The following is a 21,192-nucleotide window of genomic DNA, read 5'->3' as shown; positions in this document are numbered from 1 at the left end:
GAAGTTCAATTGTCAGGCGCCACTCTTTGGGCTCCTTCTGCTAATTTCGTGTTAGTAGAAGTTTGAGTGTTGATTCGCGCTTTTCATTATGTGCTTTTCTTTTTGCGCTTTTCAGTTAGTTTCTGAACAGCTGTTCGTCAATCATGTTGCGGAATCAGAGGAGATAACGTGTTATTTATTATTGGCCTTGGAGTTATTGATTTGACCCAAGTCCAGTCCAGGAACAGGAGGAGGATTTCTTGGACCAAAAATTTGTTGCTTTATTAATCGTGACTAACTATGTCATATGCCTTTGCTGCGGGAGCTCCAGGATAATAATCCGGATGATTTTCGGAATTATCTCCGGATGATGGACCCCTGCCAACTCTTGGTATTCAAGACAAGGAATTTGTCGCACACTGGAACTCCAAATTATCTCGATGTCATCTTTATTGTCAAAAAAGGATCAGACAGATACAGGCAATGGTAGATGTTTCACAAGCAAGCTATCGCTTGTGAAACGTCTACCATTGCCTGTATCTATTTGACCCTTTTTTGACAATAAAGATGACATCAAGATAATTTGGAGTTCCAGTGTGCGACCAATTCCTTGTCTTGTTCGTCTTCCACGGTGGTGAGCCGAGGTCTGCACCTGTGATCCATCCTGCACCTGAGTTTGCCTGGAGCGGTGTACTTCTCTCTGTTCTTTACTCTTGGCATTGTTGACCCCCTATATTAAGAAGCAGGACACATGCATGAGGCTTTTATTTCATTTTTTGGTTCAATAATGATTTGATTTGGTATGTTTTCTATATTTTTGGATGCATAGAATGCTCTTTTTGGTTAAGTTCTATTGGCAGATAGCATGTCTAATTTTATTTGTTTTCTTTTTTTTAATGCACAAAAAAAAATTGTGGAGAATAATACTTGGCTATGTGTTTTACTTCAAATGACAGTTTGGAAGTAGACAGTTACATTTTAAAAAATACAATATAAAAATTAACAAGGGACACCAACATAGCTGTATCTTTGATCTTAAAAACTACGGGATAATGGTGTTGTGGTAACTTGCCAGAAAAAAAAAAAACAAGCATAATAATATTCTTGATATCATTAGAAAAAAAAAGCCTTTGAAAATACGTCTGGCAAAACTCCATCAGTATCACCAGCAAAGCAGCTTCATTATTATCACATTAAAGAAGAAGAGAATTGTGCGCTGCATTTCTAGATTTCATAATATTAATTCTCCATTACGAACGCTAGTTTACAAGACCGACCGCTTCTGGCTCATCCTTGCTTCCGAGCATGCGTGCTTGTACTTCGGACTTTTGTCCGACGGACTTGTGTACACACGCTCGGAAAATCCGACAACAGACATTTGTCCGCGGAAAATATATAAACCTGCTATCCAACATTTGTCCACGGAAAGTTGGCCAACAATTGTCTGATGGAGCGTACAAACGGTCGGATTTTCCGCCAACAGCCTGTCATCACACAATTCCCATCGGAAAATACGATCGTGTGTACGAGGCTTTAGGGGGATGGTTAGTCACAGTACAGCTAGCTGAGGTGCCTGTTTTTCACCAGCCTTAGGAATACCAGCAGCTATTCCTGACTGTGGCGCAGGAACAGCGGTGGTCAACTCAACCACACATTCAGCCAGAGGCAACCCCCCCCCCACTCTGGGTCCCCCTCCTGGCTCAGCACTCCATCACTTCTTCTGCATCTCCCACATGGCAGGCCCCATCAGTATTTATGTGGTGCCCACCCCATCAAGCTCTCAGCTTGGGATTGGCCAGAGCTCCAACAATACTGCCAAGCAGTGGCTCTCTTCCCTGTCAGTCACTCCCTGGGGATACCCTGTAGATTTCTACCCAGGCTGCTGAGGGGGACCCAGCATAGCCAGTCCACCTGGGTCTGCCCTGTCTACCAAAAAGTAAAAAAAATAACTATATACAGACACTACTACCTGCAGGGGGCTACAACTATAATACCATATTGAAAGAAAAGTTCCCTTTTGAGATTATTTTAAAATCCATTACTCATCTTACATTTCATGCCTAGCCTAAACCACGCCTTAAAGCTGAACTTAGCGATAAGCAAGTATTATCTAAATACAGGAGGCATGTGTATTCTTACTTGAATCTTGGTGTACTTTGTGTATTTCTTTTAGGTTTGTGTAGTAATCCAGTGTGACACTTTATATCTTTGCAGGAGCTTCCTGTAATAAAGAACGGTCACTGCTGCTCTCCTTGTGCAGGGTGACTGGTCTTGTCTACGCCCTCTCCTGTAGTTTTCTGCAGGTGGCCTGTAGTGCCTGTTTGGTCCCTCCCACAGCTCTGTTCTCTGCACAGGCTATGTACAGCACATTGATGATGTCACCACTACTTTTACATTGTAATAAATGAAATTACAAAAGCATTTGTTGCACACAAAGATTATTTATATCCTCTGTGGCTTTTTTTCAAATTTGGGTTTAAACATGAATTTAAGGCAAACAGCTAAATACACACATAAATTACATTTAGGAAGCTGTATGAAGGGGTGGCAGACCTGAGCCTTCTCTGCTACAGGCAAGTAACACAGGACTTGCCCTCCCCCCCAGCAGTAACTGGACAGTGAAAGGTGAAATAGCAGATTAATGTGCTCATCTCTCTGTCACTGGGCTCTCTCCTCCTTTCAGCATGTGCGTTGCAATGCCACAAGACTGATCAGCTTTGTGCTACTTCTCCTTTTCCCAGTCCTAGCACTGCTGTATAGTGAGAGACTGAAATCAGGTAAAGCAGAACTAAAGTCTCCATACTTACCTGTTCAACGGTCCTGCATCTACTTCTTCTTCTGAGTGCCTCTTCATTGGCAGGCTGGGAGGCCATCACCCTGGTACTTTGAGACCAGTCCGACACTGTAAGCTGAGCTGTGCATGCAAAAACTGAACACTGTAACCCCCCCCCCCCACGGGCCCTACTTTAGTTACCGCCATGGTTCCTGTCCTGTCAGTGCCCTCACAGCCAGTGCAGCAGTCCGGGGATTTGAAATCCCAGCTCTTCTGCTCCTTCTCTGTGCAGTGCTTCTGGGGATGGATTAAACCAATGCTCTGTGCTGGTGCTGAATTGCTCTGATCTGACCCAGGAAGCACTGCACAGAGAAGATGGAGAAGAGCAGGGATTTCATAGTTCTCAATGGAGCACAAGTATGGTGGTATCACCACACTTGTAGTTCAGTTGATACTTCCTCCAGCTCTGTAACTGAACCTCTGAACCAGTCCTGGGAGTCGAACAAACCACTTCCTGGTTTCGGAATGCGGGTTGCAGTGTGGTAGGTAGTGATCTGTTCGACTCACAAGACTGGTTGATTTTACAAAACTGCTTATTATCTGTTACTCTGTAAGTAGTTTGCACTTTTTTAAATAACCGCTTGCATATGGTTTTACACTCGGTGGGTCTCCCAGCTTCCTTTTTTATGTTCATACTCATTATCTTCATTTGCTGACAGGGTGCACACAGTGGCAGCCAGTGGTATATTTTTGTGGGGGGCAGCAAACAGTACACCCCCCCCCGGTCAGGTCACCCGCACAGCCACCCTCCCCCCCCCCCGGTTGGTTGGTCACCCGCAACACTTACTCCGGGCAGTGCTTTCCTCTTCAGCATCACGGCGGTGTCCTCTTAATGCGTTTCCTCCTTGGCATCATGGCGGTGTCCTCGTCGTGCGTCTCCCCCCTCCGCCTCCCTCGAGGGTAGCTTCTGCTTTCAGCCAATCGGGAAACTGGTTTTAGGACCTGCTTCCTGATTGGCCGGGAGGTAGAAGCAGTGTGACAATAGTGAATATTCATTCGCTATTGTCACACAGCTGGGTGGGCTTTGGGCGCAGTGCTCTGCACCCTGAGCCCACCTTTTTGTTGAAGCCTATTAGAGCCTCTGGCTCTAATCATCTGCTTAGAAAAGAAAAATTCCCCCATTGGAATCTATGCGTCCAGTGCCCTGTATGTAGACTAGAGGGCCAGACGCATGGATAGTGGGGGGGCGGCGCCTGTGCACCCCTATGGATGGGCCGCCACTGGGTACACATGAGGACATGGTGGTGATGGAGGACATCTATTTATCTTAGCAGGGACCATTAAAACTTACATGCTTTTTTGACTCTTTCTGTGGTTAAAGAGTCCACCAACTCTGGTAAAAGTTTCTATTGCACACAAAGGTGATGGTGCACTCAATACCACACTAAGAAGTTGTGGTGTCCACAATATCAACTGATTGCATACAATAGGAATATATTCTCTGTTTACTGTATATCACAGCTATTTCTCTTTGGGACTGCTTATTTTTCCTTGGGACTAATCAATTTTCATTTAGCGTGCATTTACAATGGATTTATTTTTATGCATTGCCATTTATAGTATTTATTGCATTTTTTTCTTTTTCTATAGCGCAGCACTTTCCGTTTATATTTTATCTGTACACAATTTATATTAATTGTTGTGCCAGCTGCTTTTATGTTTTTCAGCGCAATTTCACCTTTATGTCTATTAGTATATAAATGCACATTTTTGCTTTGTATAATATGGGTGCTTTTTTTTTTTTTTTTTTTGCAAAAGGTAGCCTCTAAATTCAATATGAAATTAAGGCAGAACAAACAACCTTCTTTAATTAAAGTGGAACATAACTGAGCTATCCAAATCATCAACCAGCCAGACTCATTTTCTATATTATTGGCATTAAAGTGCTACTAAACCCAGGACTCTGCATTCACTATATCTGGTCTCTCACAGTACACAGAACAGGGAAGTGCAATTATTTTAATAAATATAAACTGCTAAATACCTTTTCTCATCAGCAGTATAAAGCAGTCTTATGACTTCTAGCAGTGTCTGGTTAAAGTTTGTAGGAGGAGTTTTCATTCTCCTCTGACTGTCCTATGAGGCTGCATGACTCCTGGCCCTCTGTCTAGACAGTGTTGATTGGCCCTGTGATGATCTCATGCACCCTCCCAATAAAAAAAAAATCTCTAGCAATACACACCAAACTGAGCATGTGCAGCTTGGCCCCAAGGCTACTATCAGCAGCTGGATTGGGGACAGTGGGAGAAGGGGAGGATCAGATAAGACTGGATCAAACAGCCTTTTTACACAATGCAGAAGATTAACCCCTTAGGTTCCACAGAGAGTATAAAAAGCATGCTTTACTGCATATACAGACTGATTTTACTGTTGTGGATTTAGTAACACTTTAGAATATGAAAGCTCTCTGCAAATAATTGTCTTGAACTTATGGATGTTTGTCTTGTTGCCCTGTTTTGCAGGAATACATGTCCAGCCTGCTGCTAAATGGATATGAGTCACTAGAAGATCTGAAGGACATAAATGAGAGCCACCTCTGTGAGCTGAACATCACAAACCCTGAAGAAAGGATGAGGTTTCTGATGGCCATAGATAACCTACAAGATCCTGACGGTGAGGGTTACTTCCTACCCTGTCATTGCAGAACATATTTTTGCTTAAAACATTTTAGTTGTTGAATACGGCAGTATAAATTATGAAACCAGCTATATTCAGACACACAATCAGGCTAGGTTTGGCCTAGGATTACCACATTGTAGTAAAGCCGAATCAGACAACTACACCTACATGAAAGCTTTTGCTAACCCTCTTTATAAATAGATGATCATATGAGCTTGTAAAGGACACAATGACAATATCATCACATGCATGGAGCTTATTATACTCTCCTAAGTCTTTCACTGGGAACATTTTTCCTTCTTTTGCTAGTGTGTGTGTGTGTGTGTGTGTGTGTGTGTGTGTGTGTGTGTGTCTACTTAGAGCAAATCTGAACCGAATCACTAAAATATCCTATCTTTACCATATTATTGTAATTTCAAAAGTGGTTTTCAATATCTTGAATTGCCATCTGCTTTAATTTTTTTGTACTTCATAAAGCTTTATCATTCAAACCGGTCATAATTGCATTATTGGATGCCTGGCATATAGTGTGTATTCACAGTTGCAACTTACATACATGTGGTCCCAGTGTGTATTTTCTAACATAACTAAATTCTTCTTTGCCAAAGAATATTTGGTGATTCAACTATCATGGTCCTTGTTCAGGCACTTCCTATTTTGGGGGAACAACAGTCTCCCAGCTGTACTTTACCTTGGTGACACGTTCCTTTGGTAGAGACAACAAGCATGCCAACATGCATTGTGCAGGCATGGTCCGCTGCTGTCATTATTAGGCATAGTTCCACCCAAAAGTGGAACCTCCACTTAACTGACTCCTCCCCCCTCCCGTGCCACATTTGGCACCTTTCAGGGGGAGGGGGGAACAGGTACCTGTTTTAGACAGGTACCTCTCACCATTTCTGGGAGACAGCGCCACAGCGCTGTCCCTCGGAAGTTTGGCCCCCCTCCTCCTTCTTCCGCCGCCAGGCCAATTAAAAAGCGCAGCGCGCAGTAGAGAACCGGGCGCAGTAGAGAACCGGGCATGAAGCCGAAAGGCTTAATGGCCGGGTTCCCATACTACGGATGGTGGCGGCAGCACCCGACTGCTGATCCGAAGATTGGCTGGGGTGCCGACATCGCGGGAACACTGGACAGGTAAGTGTCCTAATATTAAAAGTCAGCAGCTACAGTATTTGTAGCTGCTGACTTTTAATTTTTTTGTGGGGGCCCGGAACTCCTCTTTAGGAAACCAACACAGAGAAATGGTGTACAGCCAATTCTGGAGAGAGTGGATGCAGACAGGAAGTGACTGAAACAGGCAGGAAAAGACCAGAAGCACTGAAATGCAATAAGGAATAAAAAAAAAATGGTATTAAAAGAAAAAAAATAGTAATTGTTTAAAGTGGAAGTAAACCTTCCTATCATTTTCAGCCATGGTAGCTGCCATCTTGGCCTTTGTTTAATCTTCAACTGCCATGATGCTGCACATGTGATCAGTTATGACACCAGCCATTGGATGGTTTGACAGTTTGGTTGAGAGTACAACCAATGAGAGAGTTAGATTTCTGGCACGTGTCGGGAATGTAACTGTTTTTTGAAACTGGGTTTACTGGGTTTGGTGGGTTTACTTCTGCTTTTAAAATAGCAAATTAAACATCATCATCAGTTAGGATTTAGATATAAATGATCTTTAGGAACTTAAAGCCAAGACATAAATCTAATTTTTAAAACATTAAATAAATTAATATAAAGCATTATATACAAACATTTTAATATGATATTAAAATGTTTGTCTTTATTACATTAAACCATTAAAATACTCTTTTTTGCTTGCATTTTTTTTAGCAGCCATGTGCTCACTTGATGAGTGTCTGTATGTGCCCTGGCTGGGGCGAGAAGTGGAAGATTTCTTTTACTAGTGTTTCACTTCCACTGACATCATTAATCCCAGAACTTCTTTGTATTAAACATGCTTGCATGCATGCCATGCGCCAATAACATAACCACATATGGAAAAAGTGACAACTCTACCATTGCATTTGAAGGTAGTTGGTGTGTGTTGTCATCCTGAAAAAGGAAGTACCAAGGTAAAGGGTAAATTACTATTTTTTTAATCATAGAGAAGAACTGCAACATCAAACAGCTATAATGATTACAGGTTGAACGGGTAGCATTTGGGTGTACACTTTAACCACTTGACCTCTGGAAGATTTACCTCCCTTCCTGACCAGGCCATTTTTTGCAATACGACACTGCGTTACTTTAACTGACAATTGCACAGTCATATGACACTATACCTAAATAAAATTGACGTCCTTTTTTTCCCACAAATAGAGATTTCTTTTGGTGGTATTTGATCACCTGTGCGTTTTTTTTGTTTTTTTTTACGCTATAAACAAAAAAAGACCGCCAATTTTGAAAAAAAAAACAATATTTTTTACTTTCTCCTATAAATCTATCCAGGGCTGGTGCAAAGATTTTTACCACCCTAGGCGAAACCTCATTTTGCCACCCATCCTGGCTCCACCCCTGACCCCACCCTCTTTTCCCTGTCCATGTATACCCTATCTTTTTAACAGCATGCCGCCCACCCACCGTCAAATGACAATGTCATATGACGGTGTCCCAGAACAGCCGCTCGCGCGCGCCCGCGGGGGCGCGCAACGCTGTGATCGCGGCCACGCCATGTTCCTAGGACACGGCGTTACCCCGATCTCTGTAAAGAGCCGCGCCTGCGGCTCTTAAACCATGTGATCGGCTGTGTCCAATCAAAGCCGGTCACATGTAAACACGGAGATGCCATTAATCGGTTCTCCTTGCTTCACACTGACAGAGTATGTGGCGAGGAGAACTGATCAGCGCTATCTCCACGCAGGGGGACATCTAGGAATGTAATCAGGGCACTGATCATCAGTGCCCTGATTACAATATAGCAATACAGTTTCACCAATCATTGCCCACCAATGCCAGTAATCAGTGCCCACAAGGGCAACCAATCAGTGCCCATTAGCGATGCCAGTCTGTGCTGGCAATCAGTGCCACCTATCAGTGCTGCCCATCAATGACCATAACTGCTGTCGATCAATGCCCATCAGTGTCGCCCATCAGTGCCACCCATCAATGCCCATCAGTGCCCATCAGTACCACCTACCTGTGCCGCCTATCGGTGCCGACTATCAGTGCCCACCAGTGCCGCCTATTAGTGCCCATCAGTGCCACATATCAGTGCCCATAAGTGCGGCATATTAGTGCCCCCTCATCAGTGCCACCTCATCAGTGCCCATGAGTGCCACCTCATCAATGCCCACCAGTTCAGCCTATCAGTGCCCATCAGTGCTGCCTCATCAGTGCACATCAGTGAAGGTGAAAAATTACTTAGTTAGAAAATTTACTGACAGAAAAAATTAAAAAACTTTTTTTTTTTCAAAATTTTTGGTCTTCTTTTTTTTTTTTGTAAAAAAATAAAAAATCCAGTAAATACCACCAAAAGAAAGCTCTATTGTTTTGAAGAAAATTATAAAAAATGTGTTTGGGTACAGTGGCCGTATACACGATCGGACTTTTTGACAACAAACATTCAAATTAGCTGTTTTGGAGCAACATCCGACCGTGTGTACGCTCCATCGGACAAACTTTTTCAGTTTCCATCGGACTTTTGTTGGCTGTGCGAACGGACAAACTTTCCGGCAACAAAAGTCCGATGGAGCAAAGTCCTATCGTGTGTACACAAAGCCATCAGACTTTTGTACACACTACAGTATGCAGCCGCGAGAATGTTTCCAGTGCGATCGGATCGCGCTGGTTCTCGGCAGCAGGGTACTGTACATCTCGTGCTAGCTGCAATAGGAAAAACACATTTTCCTACTGCGGCGGGCGCGAGAGGGAATTCCCCTCTGGAGAATACCAAGCCCTTCGGTCTGGTATGGATTTTAAGGGTAACTCCCTACGCCGAAAAAACGGCGTGGGGGTCCCCCCAAAATCCATACCAGACCCTTATACGAGCACGCAGCCTGGCCGGTCAGGAAAGGGGGTGGGGACGAGCGAGCGCCCCCCCTCCTGAGCTGTACCAGGCCGCATGCCTTCAACATTGGGGGGTGGGTGCTTTGGGGGAGCACCTTGCCCCATGTTGATGCGGACAAGGGCCTCTTCCCGACAACCCTGGCCGTTGGTTGTCGGGGTCTGCGGGCGGGGGGCTTATCGGAATCCGGGAGCACCCTTTAATAAGGGGGCCCCCAGATCCCGGCCCCCCACCCTATGTGAATTTTGGGGGTCTCTCCGGCGTCTTCTCCAGGTGTCCGCATCTTCTGCCGGCTCCACCGCTATCTTCTGCCGCTCTTTTGCCAGCGGTGGCCCAGACTTCTGGATCGTCTTCTTCCCTCTTCTCTTCCAGAGATGTTGACACGACGCTCTCTCCAGCTGGAATGCTCTCTGAGCGCTCCGCAACGGACTTATATAGTCGGTGACCCCGCCCCCCTATGACATCACAATCCCGGGGCATGCTGGGACTGTGAGGTCATAAGGGGGCGTGGTCATGTCATCCTATCACTGCTATCACTGTAACTACCCTTCTCATCTCTTCCACTACTGTACCCCCTGCACATCTTCCCCACCATCGAATCCTCATGCTCTTCTGTCCCACCGCTAAACCCCCCCCCCTGGTCATCTGCCCCACTGCTGTACCCTCCTCATCTGCTCAACTGCTGTACCCTCTTCTCATCTATGATATGTGTGATATGCAGAGTGGTAAAAGGAAACAGAGATGAGACACATCTACCTGTCCTGGCACACTCATCCTGCTGATCCACCTCTCACATCCAGCCCACGTGCTTATATGTGATGTATATGATGTATGTGATGTATATGATGTATGTGATGTCACATACAAGCATCTGGGATGGATATGCAATGATGAGCTCAGGTCAGGGGCATTTTCTGAAAGCAGTGTGCCTGTGTGCAAGATCGGGCCCCCGCAGTTGAGAAAAAGTGTGGCGCCGCAGCAAAATTGGGTGTGATTTCCATTGTGCAGAATACTGGCTGTGGCTTAAAAGGTTAAAAGGGACACAGAGTGCCGGGGGTCAGTAGTAAGTGACACAAACACATAAAAATGTTTTATATATAGTTCCCAGAAGCTCAACAGTAATTCCACAAACTGTCACCTGATTGTGGTTTTCTCAATCACAGTAAAATCCCTTCTTTGAGATTGGCAACCAAGCGAGTCGTCTTCCTCCAGATAGTGGGCGGGACTAGCAGGACTGTTCCTCCTGGAAACAGGGACTGCCCCTCTACCAGAACTGCACCCAATCTCTTCCCCATCATAAAAGCTGACGATCGCAGCTACAACAAAGTTAGATAACCAATCAATGTTTACCATCGTCTACAATGTGTGGGGGCACAGTGCCTCCCCCCCAGTGCAGGTGCGGCATGGGGAATTGAGAGATTGGAATGCAATGCCTACCCCTGCCATAGCACTTTTACTGCTACAGGGAGGCCACGCTGTGCTGGATCACATTATATATATATATATATATATATATATATATATATATATATATATATATATATATACTATGAGTGATCCTGCACTTTCGGGTATCGGGTGCGAGTGTGTGCGTGTGAATCTACACAATGGGAGCTGATCAGCAGGTCTCGCAGACCTGATGTCCGCCCGCACCCACTGATTGTTTTGGTTGGACCCTTTGGGCTCATTCACACTAGTGGTTGGGGGGGTTTGTGGCTGCAGCAGGAATTATATCCCGTCGCTTTCGGCACATGCTACTGTGCTTCCTCATCTTCTAAAGCAATCTCATGAGTGTAATGCCGCGTACACACAATCGGACTTCTCGTCAGAAAAAGATATGAAGGCTTTTCCGACTGGATTCCGCTCAAGTTTGCCTTGCATACACACGGTCACGCAAAAGTTCGCTGAACTTACGACCGTCAAGAACGCGGTGACGTACAACACTACGACAAGCCGAGAAAATGTTCAATGCTTCCGAGCATGCGTCGAATTGTTTCCGAGCATGCATAGGAATTTTGCGTGTCAGAATTGCCACAGACGATTGCATTTTCGGATAGGAACTTTTTCCGACCCAAAAATTAAGAACATGCTCTCAATCTTTTGCTGGCTGGAATTCGGCCAGCAAAAGTCCGATGGAGCATACACAAGGTCGCATTTTCCGACGAAAAACTTTCATCGGTCTTTTGCGGACCGAAATTCCGATCGTGTGTACGTGGCCTTAATCTAATGTGAACAAGCCCTTTAGGTAACAATTTCAGCGCAAATTAAAAAGCGTTGCCAGTATAGTAAATGCCTATTTTTTTTTTTTTTAACTTTCATTCAAAGGAGGCAAATCTGTAGAGGTCTTGTAATGCTCCCTTTCTGAGTCTCGTCCACCTTACTGTAATAAAGTAAGTAGTCTGAGCAGTCAGAGTTCAGACATACAATGTTTAGTTATGCATTTAAGGAAGAATGTTATAAATATACATACTGTATGCAACTCTCCTTAGTCTTTTACAGCAATATATGGAAAACAAACTGGCACTTGACATTGAAAATATAAACTGGGATTAGTAATTTATAGGTCAGTGCTGCCTGGTTGACTGGTAATCCTGTAGAAGTGGATGTAAGGACAGGCAGCTACAATTTTACGTTTCCATATCCTCTTACAGTAGTCATTTATTGCTTTAGTGTTTAAATAGGTTGCTCACTCTCATAGACAGAAAGTAAATAAATAGCTTTTTAACTGATTTCCAAGTGTGTTTTCTCGGATGTGTCACAGTAACAGAAGTAGAAGAGGACTGCCACTGAGTAATGCTGTTTTTGTTTTAAAGCCAAACTCCAAGCAAATTATAAAATACACAGTTGAAATACATATACAGGAGATGTTTTACCTTGTAAAGGGTTTATATTTTTGTCTATGCAGTCTTGAAATATATACCTGCCAGATTGCACAGCCTGTCTGGTGACCTGATTTTTATCTCCAGCAGTTAAGCAAAAAAGATAGGTCACCTCAGTCTGTGATTGGAGAGCGAAGGAGCAGAGGCAGTTCAGCCCCCTACTCATTCTGCTTTTTCCCATCAGCAAGTTTCATGTCAGCCATGCATGCATGCAGGACACCGAGTTCTGCTGTATAGGGCAGTGGTCTTCAAACTGCGGCTAAGGGGCTGGATGCGGCTCCTTGCTTGCCTTTATCTGACTCTTGGCGCACTATTACATCCTCTGACACCAAAAATGGGGCACATTTCCTCCTTCTGACACCAACAAAGGGGCATAATTCCCCCCACTGACACTGATGGGGCACTATTCCCTCCAGTGACACCAATGATGGGTCACAATTCCTTCCACTGACATAAAAGAAGGGGCACTGTTCCTCTCAATGACACCAACAATGGGACACTATTTCTCCCAATAACACCAACAATGGGTTACAATTCATTCTATTGACACCAACAATGGGATACAATTCCTTCCATTGACACCAACGATGGGACACTATTCTTCCCAATGACACTAAAAATGGGACACCATTCCTCCCAATGACACCAAGGATGGGGCAATATTCCTCCCAATGACACCAATGATGACACTATTCCTCCCAATGACACCAACACTTTTGGGGGCACTTCACATTTCACCCAATGTTACCAATGATACCAAGGATGAGGCACACTTCCCTCAACTGACACCAACGATGGGGCACTATTACTCTCACTGACACCAATGATGGGGCACTATTCCTACTAATGACATCAATGATAAGGCACTATTCCTCCCACTGACCCCAATAATGAGACATTGTTTACTCCCACTGACACCAGGACATTTTCTACTCCCACTGGCCACAGTCCCACCCCCCCTAAATTCTGAAGGACAGTGAACTGGTCCTTTGTTTAGAAAGTTTGAGGACCTCTGGTATGGGGGATTACAAGAAGCTGATACAAAATTAAAACCAGGTACTTACACTAGCTGCCTCTAAAAATGCATATCGTTATTGTTTAATGAATGCATAACTGCTTTAATTGGTGTTTCTTTAAATCCGCTTGGAGTCCAGCTTTAAGAGATTTTTTTAAAACTCAAAAGTCACTATTTTCTTCCCTCCATAAGCACAATGTGAAGACCTGACACTGAAAGTCTCCTATTGATCTATTCCCTTACTGTTTGTGCTGCCTTTGCCTGTGGCTGTGTTGAAAGATTAACCTTTAAATCTAGAGGGTCCTGCAGATCTCTAAAACCAGTCAGGGTAAGGAAAGAGTGGGGAAAGTTCAGTACAAGAGTTCTTCATACAGGCTCTGTGGAGGTTTTGCCAACCAAAACTTCATTTATAGAATGTCTGTAAGGTCTCATTTACAATTGTGGCTAAGGTGGTTGAGCCGTGATTTTACTGCTTCTCGACTGACCACCTTAACCTTACATGCCGATCGCATGGGATGGTACACATGCTGCAGCAAAAAATATACCCCATGTCCCATTCAGGAGGCAGTACTGCCACCAAATGTGACCCATTTAAGTGAATAGAGCCACGCTGCAAATGCCCTAAAACTGCATGCAATACTGCAGGCTTTCAAGGGCCAAAGCAGGCATCCAGTAGGTGACATAACACCACTCAGACTCCCTGCTGCTTCTTTCAGTAACAATCATGAAATGGAACAAATGATAAAGGCCAGAAAAGAAACATCAACAGTGAAAATTGTAGTGTTCCTTACACTGGAGGTGAGTGGAACAGTGCCCATTTATATTGGTAGTCGGTTTATTAGTCCGAAACATTGGTGGCCAATGGAAGAAGGACTCCTTATGTTAATGGTCATTGTCTTACAAAATTGTCCCCTTAGAGACAGCTAAAAAGGTATAGCACTACCCCCTTAGGAGACGCTGGATTTTGGGCCTCCCCTCACATTTACAGCCAAGCCACGGGTTCAGTACTTTCTCAGACTTCAAAAACCAGTCCAAGGTATTTTTAGTTTATTAGGGGATGAACTTGGATAGGGAAGGGAAGGTATGGGATGCCCAGAACTGTAACTTGAATGCAAACTGAGGACTTAAAGCTATCTTTTGGCTACTAAAGCTCACCATGCTGTCCTCCTGTAGGAAAAATGGATCAGCTCAACAAATAGCAAAAATGTTCCAAACACTGAATGCAGATGCTCTCTTTCTGTAGAAAATGCTGATGCACCTGTCTGTTCCTTAGATCCCCACGCATGAGCTGTAGGGTAGCTGTACTGGCTTTGAGTGGCTATAAGCTGTCTCTTGATAGTAAGCAAGCTTGGTATTGCACCTTGCTGCCTCTCCTCTATCAGGCTCTCGGGTGTAGTCATTGAAGCTACTCACTCAGTCTATTAGGTGATTCCTGAAGCTCAAGCAACTGCTGCACAGATCTCCTGCTGAACAGGTCCTGACATTGGCTTCCAAGATGGCTTCAGCTAAGCCTAGCTAAGGCTGAAATGGTGTGAGGCTCCTGCTCCTCTCTCTCTCTCTCTTTCTCTCTCTCTCTGACTCCTTCCTTCTTTCCAGGGGCAGAGCCCCCCAGTCCAGGGGTCCCCTCTAGGCAACTGGATCCTGGACTTTGCTGCCACATGGCCAGGCTCCAGGATATTTATTGTCCATCTCTCCAACTTCTGGACCATCCTCACCCAGGGACTGGAGGAGACTCCTTAAACATTCAGGTCTAGTCTATGCCCCTCTGCCCTCTAAATTCTAGAACCCTCTAGCAGTTCCCAAAAGCCAGGGGGAGGTAACAGAGACTTAGGGCTCTGCCAGCTAACTAAACAAATTAATCCCCTGCTCCTCTGGCCACAAAGGAGACCAAATACATTTTCCTACACTGTAACACAGAGGTTGCTACAAAGGTAATTGATATTAATGGGAGTTAGAAACACTTTATTTATCAAGGAACCCCTAGCAAGCTCTGGAGGAACCCTGGTTCAGAAACCCTGGTCTGGACAATCAAAGACTACTTTTCCTTTATAGGTTTTTGGAGTTTATTTGGTAAAACTATGCTTTTGCTTTGACATATCAGGCATGATGAGTACTGTTTGTCCCTAGTCTTCCTAGAGTAGATGTTCCTAGATGTATCAGCAGATCATTGATTTGTCTGTTTTGACAGGTGGACAAGAACCGGATAAAGAAGCAGCACCCTTGACACTCAGCCCTGACATTTCCAAAAACAAAAGTGAACTCGATTGTCCTCGAGATTCAGGATGCTACATCACGTTGGAGAATTCAGAAAACAACAAAGAGGATATTGACTCAGAGAAATTATGCGAAGATGTACAGAAAATCACCATTACAGAATGCCCCTAACTCAAGTTGAGAGGGAGACCACCCAAACTTGCTACAGGAAACATTCAGTGTGTCACAAACCTTCAAAGTGTACATCACTTGGAAAAGATCTTCGTGTATTACAGTATTTATTAACAATGTAGAAATATCCATGGACATTCCACAATTTAGACAACTTTACCTTTGGTATTTCAGTAGAAGATTGAGACAATTGGTCTGGTTGAACTTGATGGACCGGTATCTTTATTCAAACTTAATGATGTAACAACGAAGAGGCTTTGACACTGGCAGTCCACATTTTTAGTTCAATTTGAAGAAAGTATTTTTATTTTTTTATATTGCGCTACTTTTTATGCCAACAGAAACAATTCACAGTGTGAGCTTGTCGAGTTTGTCACCTTATGTTGTCCTGTGCAATCATTGTAAATGACCCCATGAATTAGGTCTGTCCTGATCACTGCAGGATACAAAAGCACCGTACCTCATTTAAATGTCACTTTGTAAGCACAGTTCCAAGACTCACCCCTGCTAGGACACATTCTCTGATGCTCCCTTCCCTTGTAAAAGTCGCTGGTTCATAGCACTGCAAAATCTACCTGTAAATATAAAAAATTTGATTATATACTTAGCGTACTTAAGCATCTCTGGGAGGGATGTCACAATCCTTACAGGGTGATTCCTGGGGAACAATGGAAGGGGGGGGGGGGGTTAGGACCTTGCACTTTACATTTTAAGAACAACTAAGGAATAGGGGTTGGAATACTAATTTTGTATCCTTGTACGTTTCCCTTCCTGTAGTAGTGTTTCATTGTTATCATAGTACACAAAAGTGCTAAGTGACTATGAGGTGAGGACCTTGCTACGTGTTGTTTTAAAGTAGAACTATAGACAAAACTTTTCGGTTGTCTCCGTCCTGACATCTGATGTACAAATGCTTGTTCCTGGTTAGTGACTAAGCAGGTAGGTGTATAAAGATTGCAAAGGGCCAATTTCAAGTATTCCTTACATTGGAAGACAGGCAGCGAAAAGTCCAATCTTCATGCAGCAAACCTAAGCAAAAGGCAGAGTTTGCAAGTGTAATGAGCAGATATGGCTGCCTCCATGTACAGAAATACAGAATATACACAGAAACAAGGTTTTTAAGCTGTATGACAGAAAGCTCTGGTCCCATGGTTTAAAAGTGGACAGCAATTTTGTGCCAATAATAAATGTGAGAAAGTGTGAAGCTGTACCGGAACTTTCAAGTAGCTATACCTTATGTTGTTTACTGCTGTAAAGTAGCCCAACCTTGAAAGTGATTCAACTGACTCAATGAAAATGAGTCAATAGAGAAAGCTGAGAATTGGCTTTATTCTGGCTGTCGGATTTTGTACTAGCAATAGGTAGTATAGATCTCTATTTGTCAGGCTTATATATAGGCAAGTCAACATATGGCTGTATTAGATATACAGTATCTCACAAAAGTGAGTACACCCCCTCACATTTATGTAAATATTTTATTATATCTTTTCATGTGACAACACTGAAGAAATGACACTTTGCTACAATGTAAAGTAGTGAGTGTACAGCTTGTATATCTGTGTAAATTTGCTGTCCCCTCAAAATAACTCAACATACAGCCATTAATGTCTAAACCGCTGGCAACAAAAGTGAGTACACCCCTAAGTGAAAATGTCCAAATTGGGCCCAAAGTGTCAATATTTTGTGTGCCCACCATTATTTTCCAGCACTGCCTTAACCCTCTTGGGCATGGAGTTCACCAGAGCTTCAAAGGTTGCCACTGGAGTCCTCTTCCACTCCTCCATGACGACATCACTGAGCTGGTGGATGTTAGAGACCTTGCGCTCTTCCATCTTCCGTTTGAGAAAGCCCCACAGATGCTCAATAGGGTTTAGGTCTGTAGACATGCTTGGTCAGTCCATCACCCTCAGCTTCTTTAGCAAGGCACTGGTCGTCTTGGAGGTGTGTTTGGGGTTGTTATCATGTAGGAATATTGCCCTGCGACCCCGTCTCCGAAGGGAGGGGATCTGCTTCAGTAAGTCACAGTACATGTTGGCATTCATGGTTCCCTCAATGAACTGTAGCTCCCCAGTGCCAGCAGCACTCATGCAGAACCAGACCATGACACGCACCACCATGTTTGACTGTAGGCAAGACACACTTGTCTTTGTACTCCTCACCTGGTTGCCGCCACACAAGCATGACACCATCTGAACCAAAAAAAATTATCTTGGTCTCATCAGACCACAGGACATGGTTCCAGTAATCCATGTCCTTAGCCTGCATGTCTTCAGCAAACTGTTTGCAGGCTTTCTTGTGCATCATCTTTAGGAGAGGCTTCCTTCTGGGATGACAGCCATGCAGAGCAATTTGATGCAGTGTGGGGCGTATGGTCTGAGCACTGACAGGCTGACCCCCACCCCTTCAACCTCTGCAGCAAGGCTGGCAGCACTCATACACCTATTTCCCAAAGACAACCTCTGGATATGACGCTGAGCACGTGCACTCAACTTCTTTGGTCGACCATGGCGAGGCCTGTTCTGAGTGGAACCTGTCCCGTTAAAGCGCTGTATGGTCTTGGCTAATGTGCTGAAGCTCAGTTTCAGGGTCGTGGCAATCTTCTTATAGCTTAGGCCATCTTTATGTAGAGCAACAATTCTTTTTTTCAGTTCCTCAGAGATTTCTTTGTCATGAGGTGCCATGTTGAACTTCCAGTGACCAGTATGAGAGAGTGAGAGTGATAACACCAAATTTAACACACCTGCTTCCCATTCACACCTGAGACCTTGTAACACTAATGAGTCACATGACACCAGAGAGGGAAAATGGCTAATTGGGCCCAATTTGGAAATTTTCACTTAGGGGTGTACTCATTTTTGTTGCCAGCGGTTTAGACATTAATGGCTGTGTGTTGAGTTATTTTGAGGGGGCAGCAAATTTACACTGTTATACAAGCTGTACACTCACTACAGTGGGACCTTAGATTACGAGCATAATCCGTTCCAGGAGAAGGCTTGTAATCCAAAGCACTTGCATATCAAAGCGAGTTTCCCCATAGAAGTCAATTGAAATGAAGATAATTCGTTCCACATTGACTTCTATTGTATGCAGTACCGCATGTGGCCAGAGGTTGGGGGGTGCCGGAGAGACACGGAAATACTCAGAGATGACTCGGATGCACTCGGAAACCCTCAGAAAGGCTCGGAAACACTCGTATTACGAAACGCTTATTAACCGTGTTACACGCAATCTGAGGTATTACTGTACTTCACATTGTAGCAAAGTGTCATTTCTTGAGTCACATGAAAAGATATAATAAAATATTTACAAAAACGTGAGGGGTGTACTCACTCTTGTGAGTTACTGTGTGTGTGTATATATATATATATATATATATATATATATATATATATATATATAACTTCATAGGTAAACCCAAAATAGTAAAGAACAAGTCTTTTATCTCCAAACATGGAACAGCATTTGAAAATATCAAAGGCCTTAAAGCAAGTGCAATTTTTTCCTTTTTTTAATGTCTACAGGAAAATGAATTCAGCATTCCTAATTTTTTATTTATTTTTTATTACTTTATTTCATCTACATTTTGGTACAATGTTTTGGATCCTCTTCTGCCAGTTCATGGTGGTGTTCATTTGGGAAGATGGGTTGGGCTGGAGCTGTAAATACCGCTTCATATTTGGCATTTTGTAAATATTTTTTATTGTTTGTATGTGGCAATACTAATTTTGAATACTTTTTATACATTATTCAGTGTGTTATTTTGTGGAATACAAAATCTCTGTATGTGTAATTTTAGAATAAAAAGCACTGACTAGTTCTACAATTTTTTTTTAACATACTGTATTGTTTTCTGGATACGGCAGAATAAACGTTGACAAAGCCTGTAGGCAGAACCCTAGCTGTCTCACCTAGTCTTCACTCTGCTAGGGACCTAGAGATTTACAGCGGTGTCCAGGGGCCTCTGTTTCATTCTGTAAATGCCCCATAGCCCACACAGACCCAAGCTGCCAACTAACAAGGGTATGAATGAAGCGCTACACCATCCTCCTGCTCCTTAAGCAACATTGACCCATTAACAGTTCAGAAGATCCACTTGAATTTCATCCGTGGTTCCAGGTTAGGACTGTGACAGTCCAGGTGAACACCTGGGGCCCATGAAACATGGGGGGCCCAGGTCACCTGATGCGTGTTCCATAGAGGAGTCCACTTTGTGAATTCTTTCTTTAACTACCATCAATTCAAACCTGAATAGGTTTTCACTGTGTACCTTATATCCTAGATCCTGTCCACAAGTACCCATGTAGCACATTATGAGTCACACCTGTCTAGCCGCCTGTGCCCTAATTGTGTACTGCTCTACATGCTTCCACTCAGATAGTCAAGCATCCTCTTTAAATAACACAACTTCAGCCAGCAGAAAATGTATTTACTTAACAATAAAAGAGTACAACTTCCAATTATTGCCAAGGCAACAAAGGCGCTTCTAATTTCAATCCAGTAAACCCATATCTTCTGGTACGGTGTTAAGTCTATGTTCCCTTTAAATTGGTGCTGGATATCTGGTATCTCAACGCCCATAACTAGGGAAGCCCATATGGGGGGAACAGAACAAGGTTCCACTTGATTCTTTGCTACATCTCTCTGGGGTTAGATACACAATTCTATCCATTCTCCTAGACTTCACCACCCTATACCTGGGGTTCTGCCAGAAGGACAGGAACAACAGGTCACATCCTGTAAAGAAGGGGCCCATAGCTAGGGAATATCTTAAGCACTTCCTACAAGCTACCCCAACCTTGTTTGTTTTCCATGGATTCTAAAAGGGATAACTCTGTGTTAACTAGCTAATGTTTGTTATTTCTGTACCCAGGCCAATGCTCCTCGAACCTGGAAATCACTCTAGTAGACATCACCACTCCGGTGCTCTCTACTTGCACCTTCGACTCTGCTGCTCTAGTGATCTACACTTGCTTCCGGGTCCCATGCTAAGATGCTGTCCTTCTGCATTCTGAATACAGGAGGTCAGCCACTCAGCAATTGCGCCAGAGAAAATTTAGCATTTTCTCAATGACAAAAGGGAGAAAGAAACACAACGCCATCTAAGTGTAGCATAAGAAGACCAGCAGCTTAATGTACTAAAAAATAGGCAACTCACAATGTTATTGTTAAAAAGCACATATTAACCTCCCTGGCGGTATGATTATTTTAGATTTTTGCGTCTCAAAGCGGTACAATTATTTTGCATACAAATTTTGCGTTTTATATTGGCCTGTAATTCTTAGCAATAACTCACTTAAATCTGTCCAAACAAGAGTCTAGTAGATATCCCGGGTATGATACAGTTTGAAACACAAAATCATAAATTATAATATAATAAATAAATATAAATAATTATAAAAAAAGAATAATATAATAACGATAAAATGAATTTCCCCACGATTCACTATCGCTCAATTCTGCAAGTGTTCTAATTTACTATCGCTGT

At 43.5% G+C, this 21,192-nt stretch overlaps 1 protein-coding gene across 4 annotated transcripts in view; it reads left to right on the top strand.

The window, feature by feature from the left end:
• Positions 1-19,530, top strand: part of SAMSN1 (SAM domain, SH3 domain and nuclear localization signals 1) — a 165,971-nt gene extending 146,441 nt beyond the window's left edge. For all 4 annotated transcript variants that reach the window (XM_073617053.1, XM_073617056.1, XM_073617055.1 and 1 more), the window contains 2 exons: positions 5,275-5,425; positions 15,511-19,530. In XM_073617053.1, coding sequence (XP_073473154.1) covers positions 5,275-5,425; positions 15,511-15,707 — 348 coding nt within the window. In that variant the 3' untranslated portion in view covers positions 15,708-19,530. The remainder of the gene's footprint in view (positions 1-5,274; positions 5,426-15,510) is intronic.
• The last annotated feature ends 1,662 nt before the right edge of the window (positions 19,531-21,192 follow it).

Source organism: Aquarana catesbeiana, linkage group LG02, assembly GCF_042186555.1.
Source record: "Aquarana catesbeiana isolate 2022-GZ linkage group LG02, ASM4218655v1, whole genome shotgun sequence".
NCBI classification, from domain to species: Eukaryota; Metazoa; Chordata; class Amphibia; order Anura; family Ranidae; genus Aquarana; species Aquarana catesbeiana.
The sequence above is the reverse complement of the archived record's forward strand: the minus strand, read 5'-3'. Positions and strand labels throughout refer to the sequence as shown.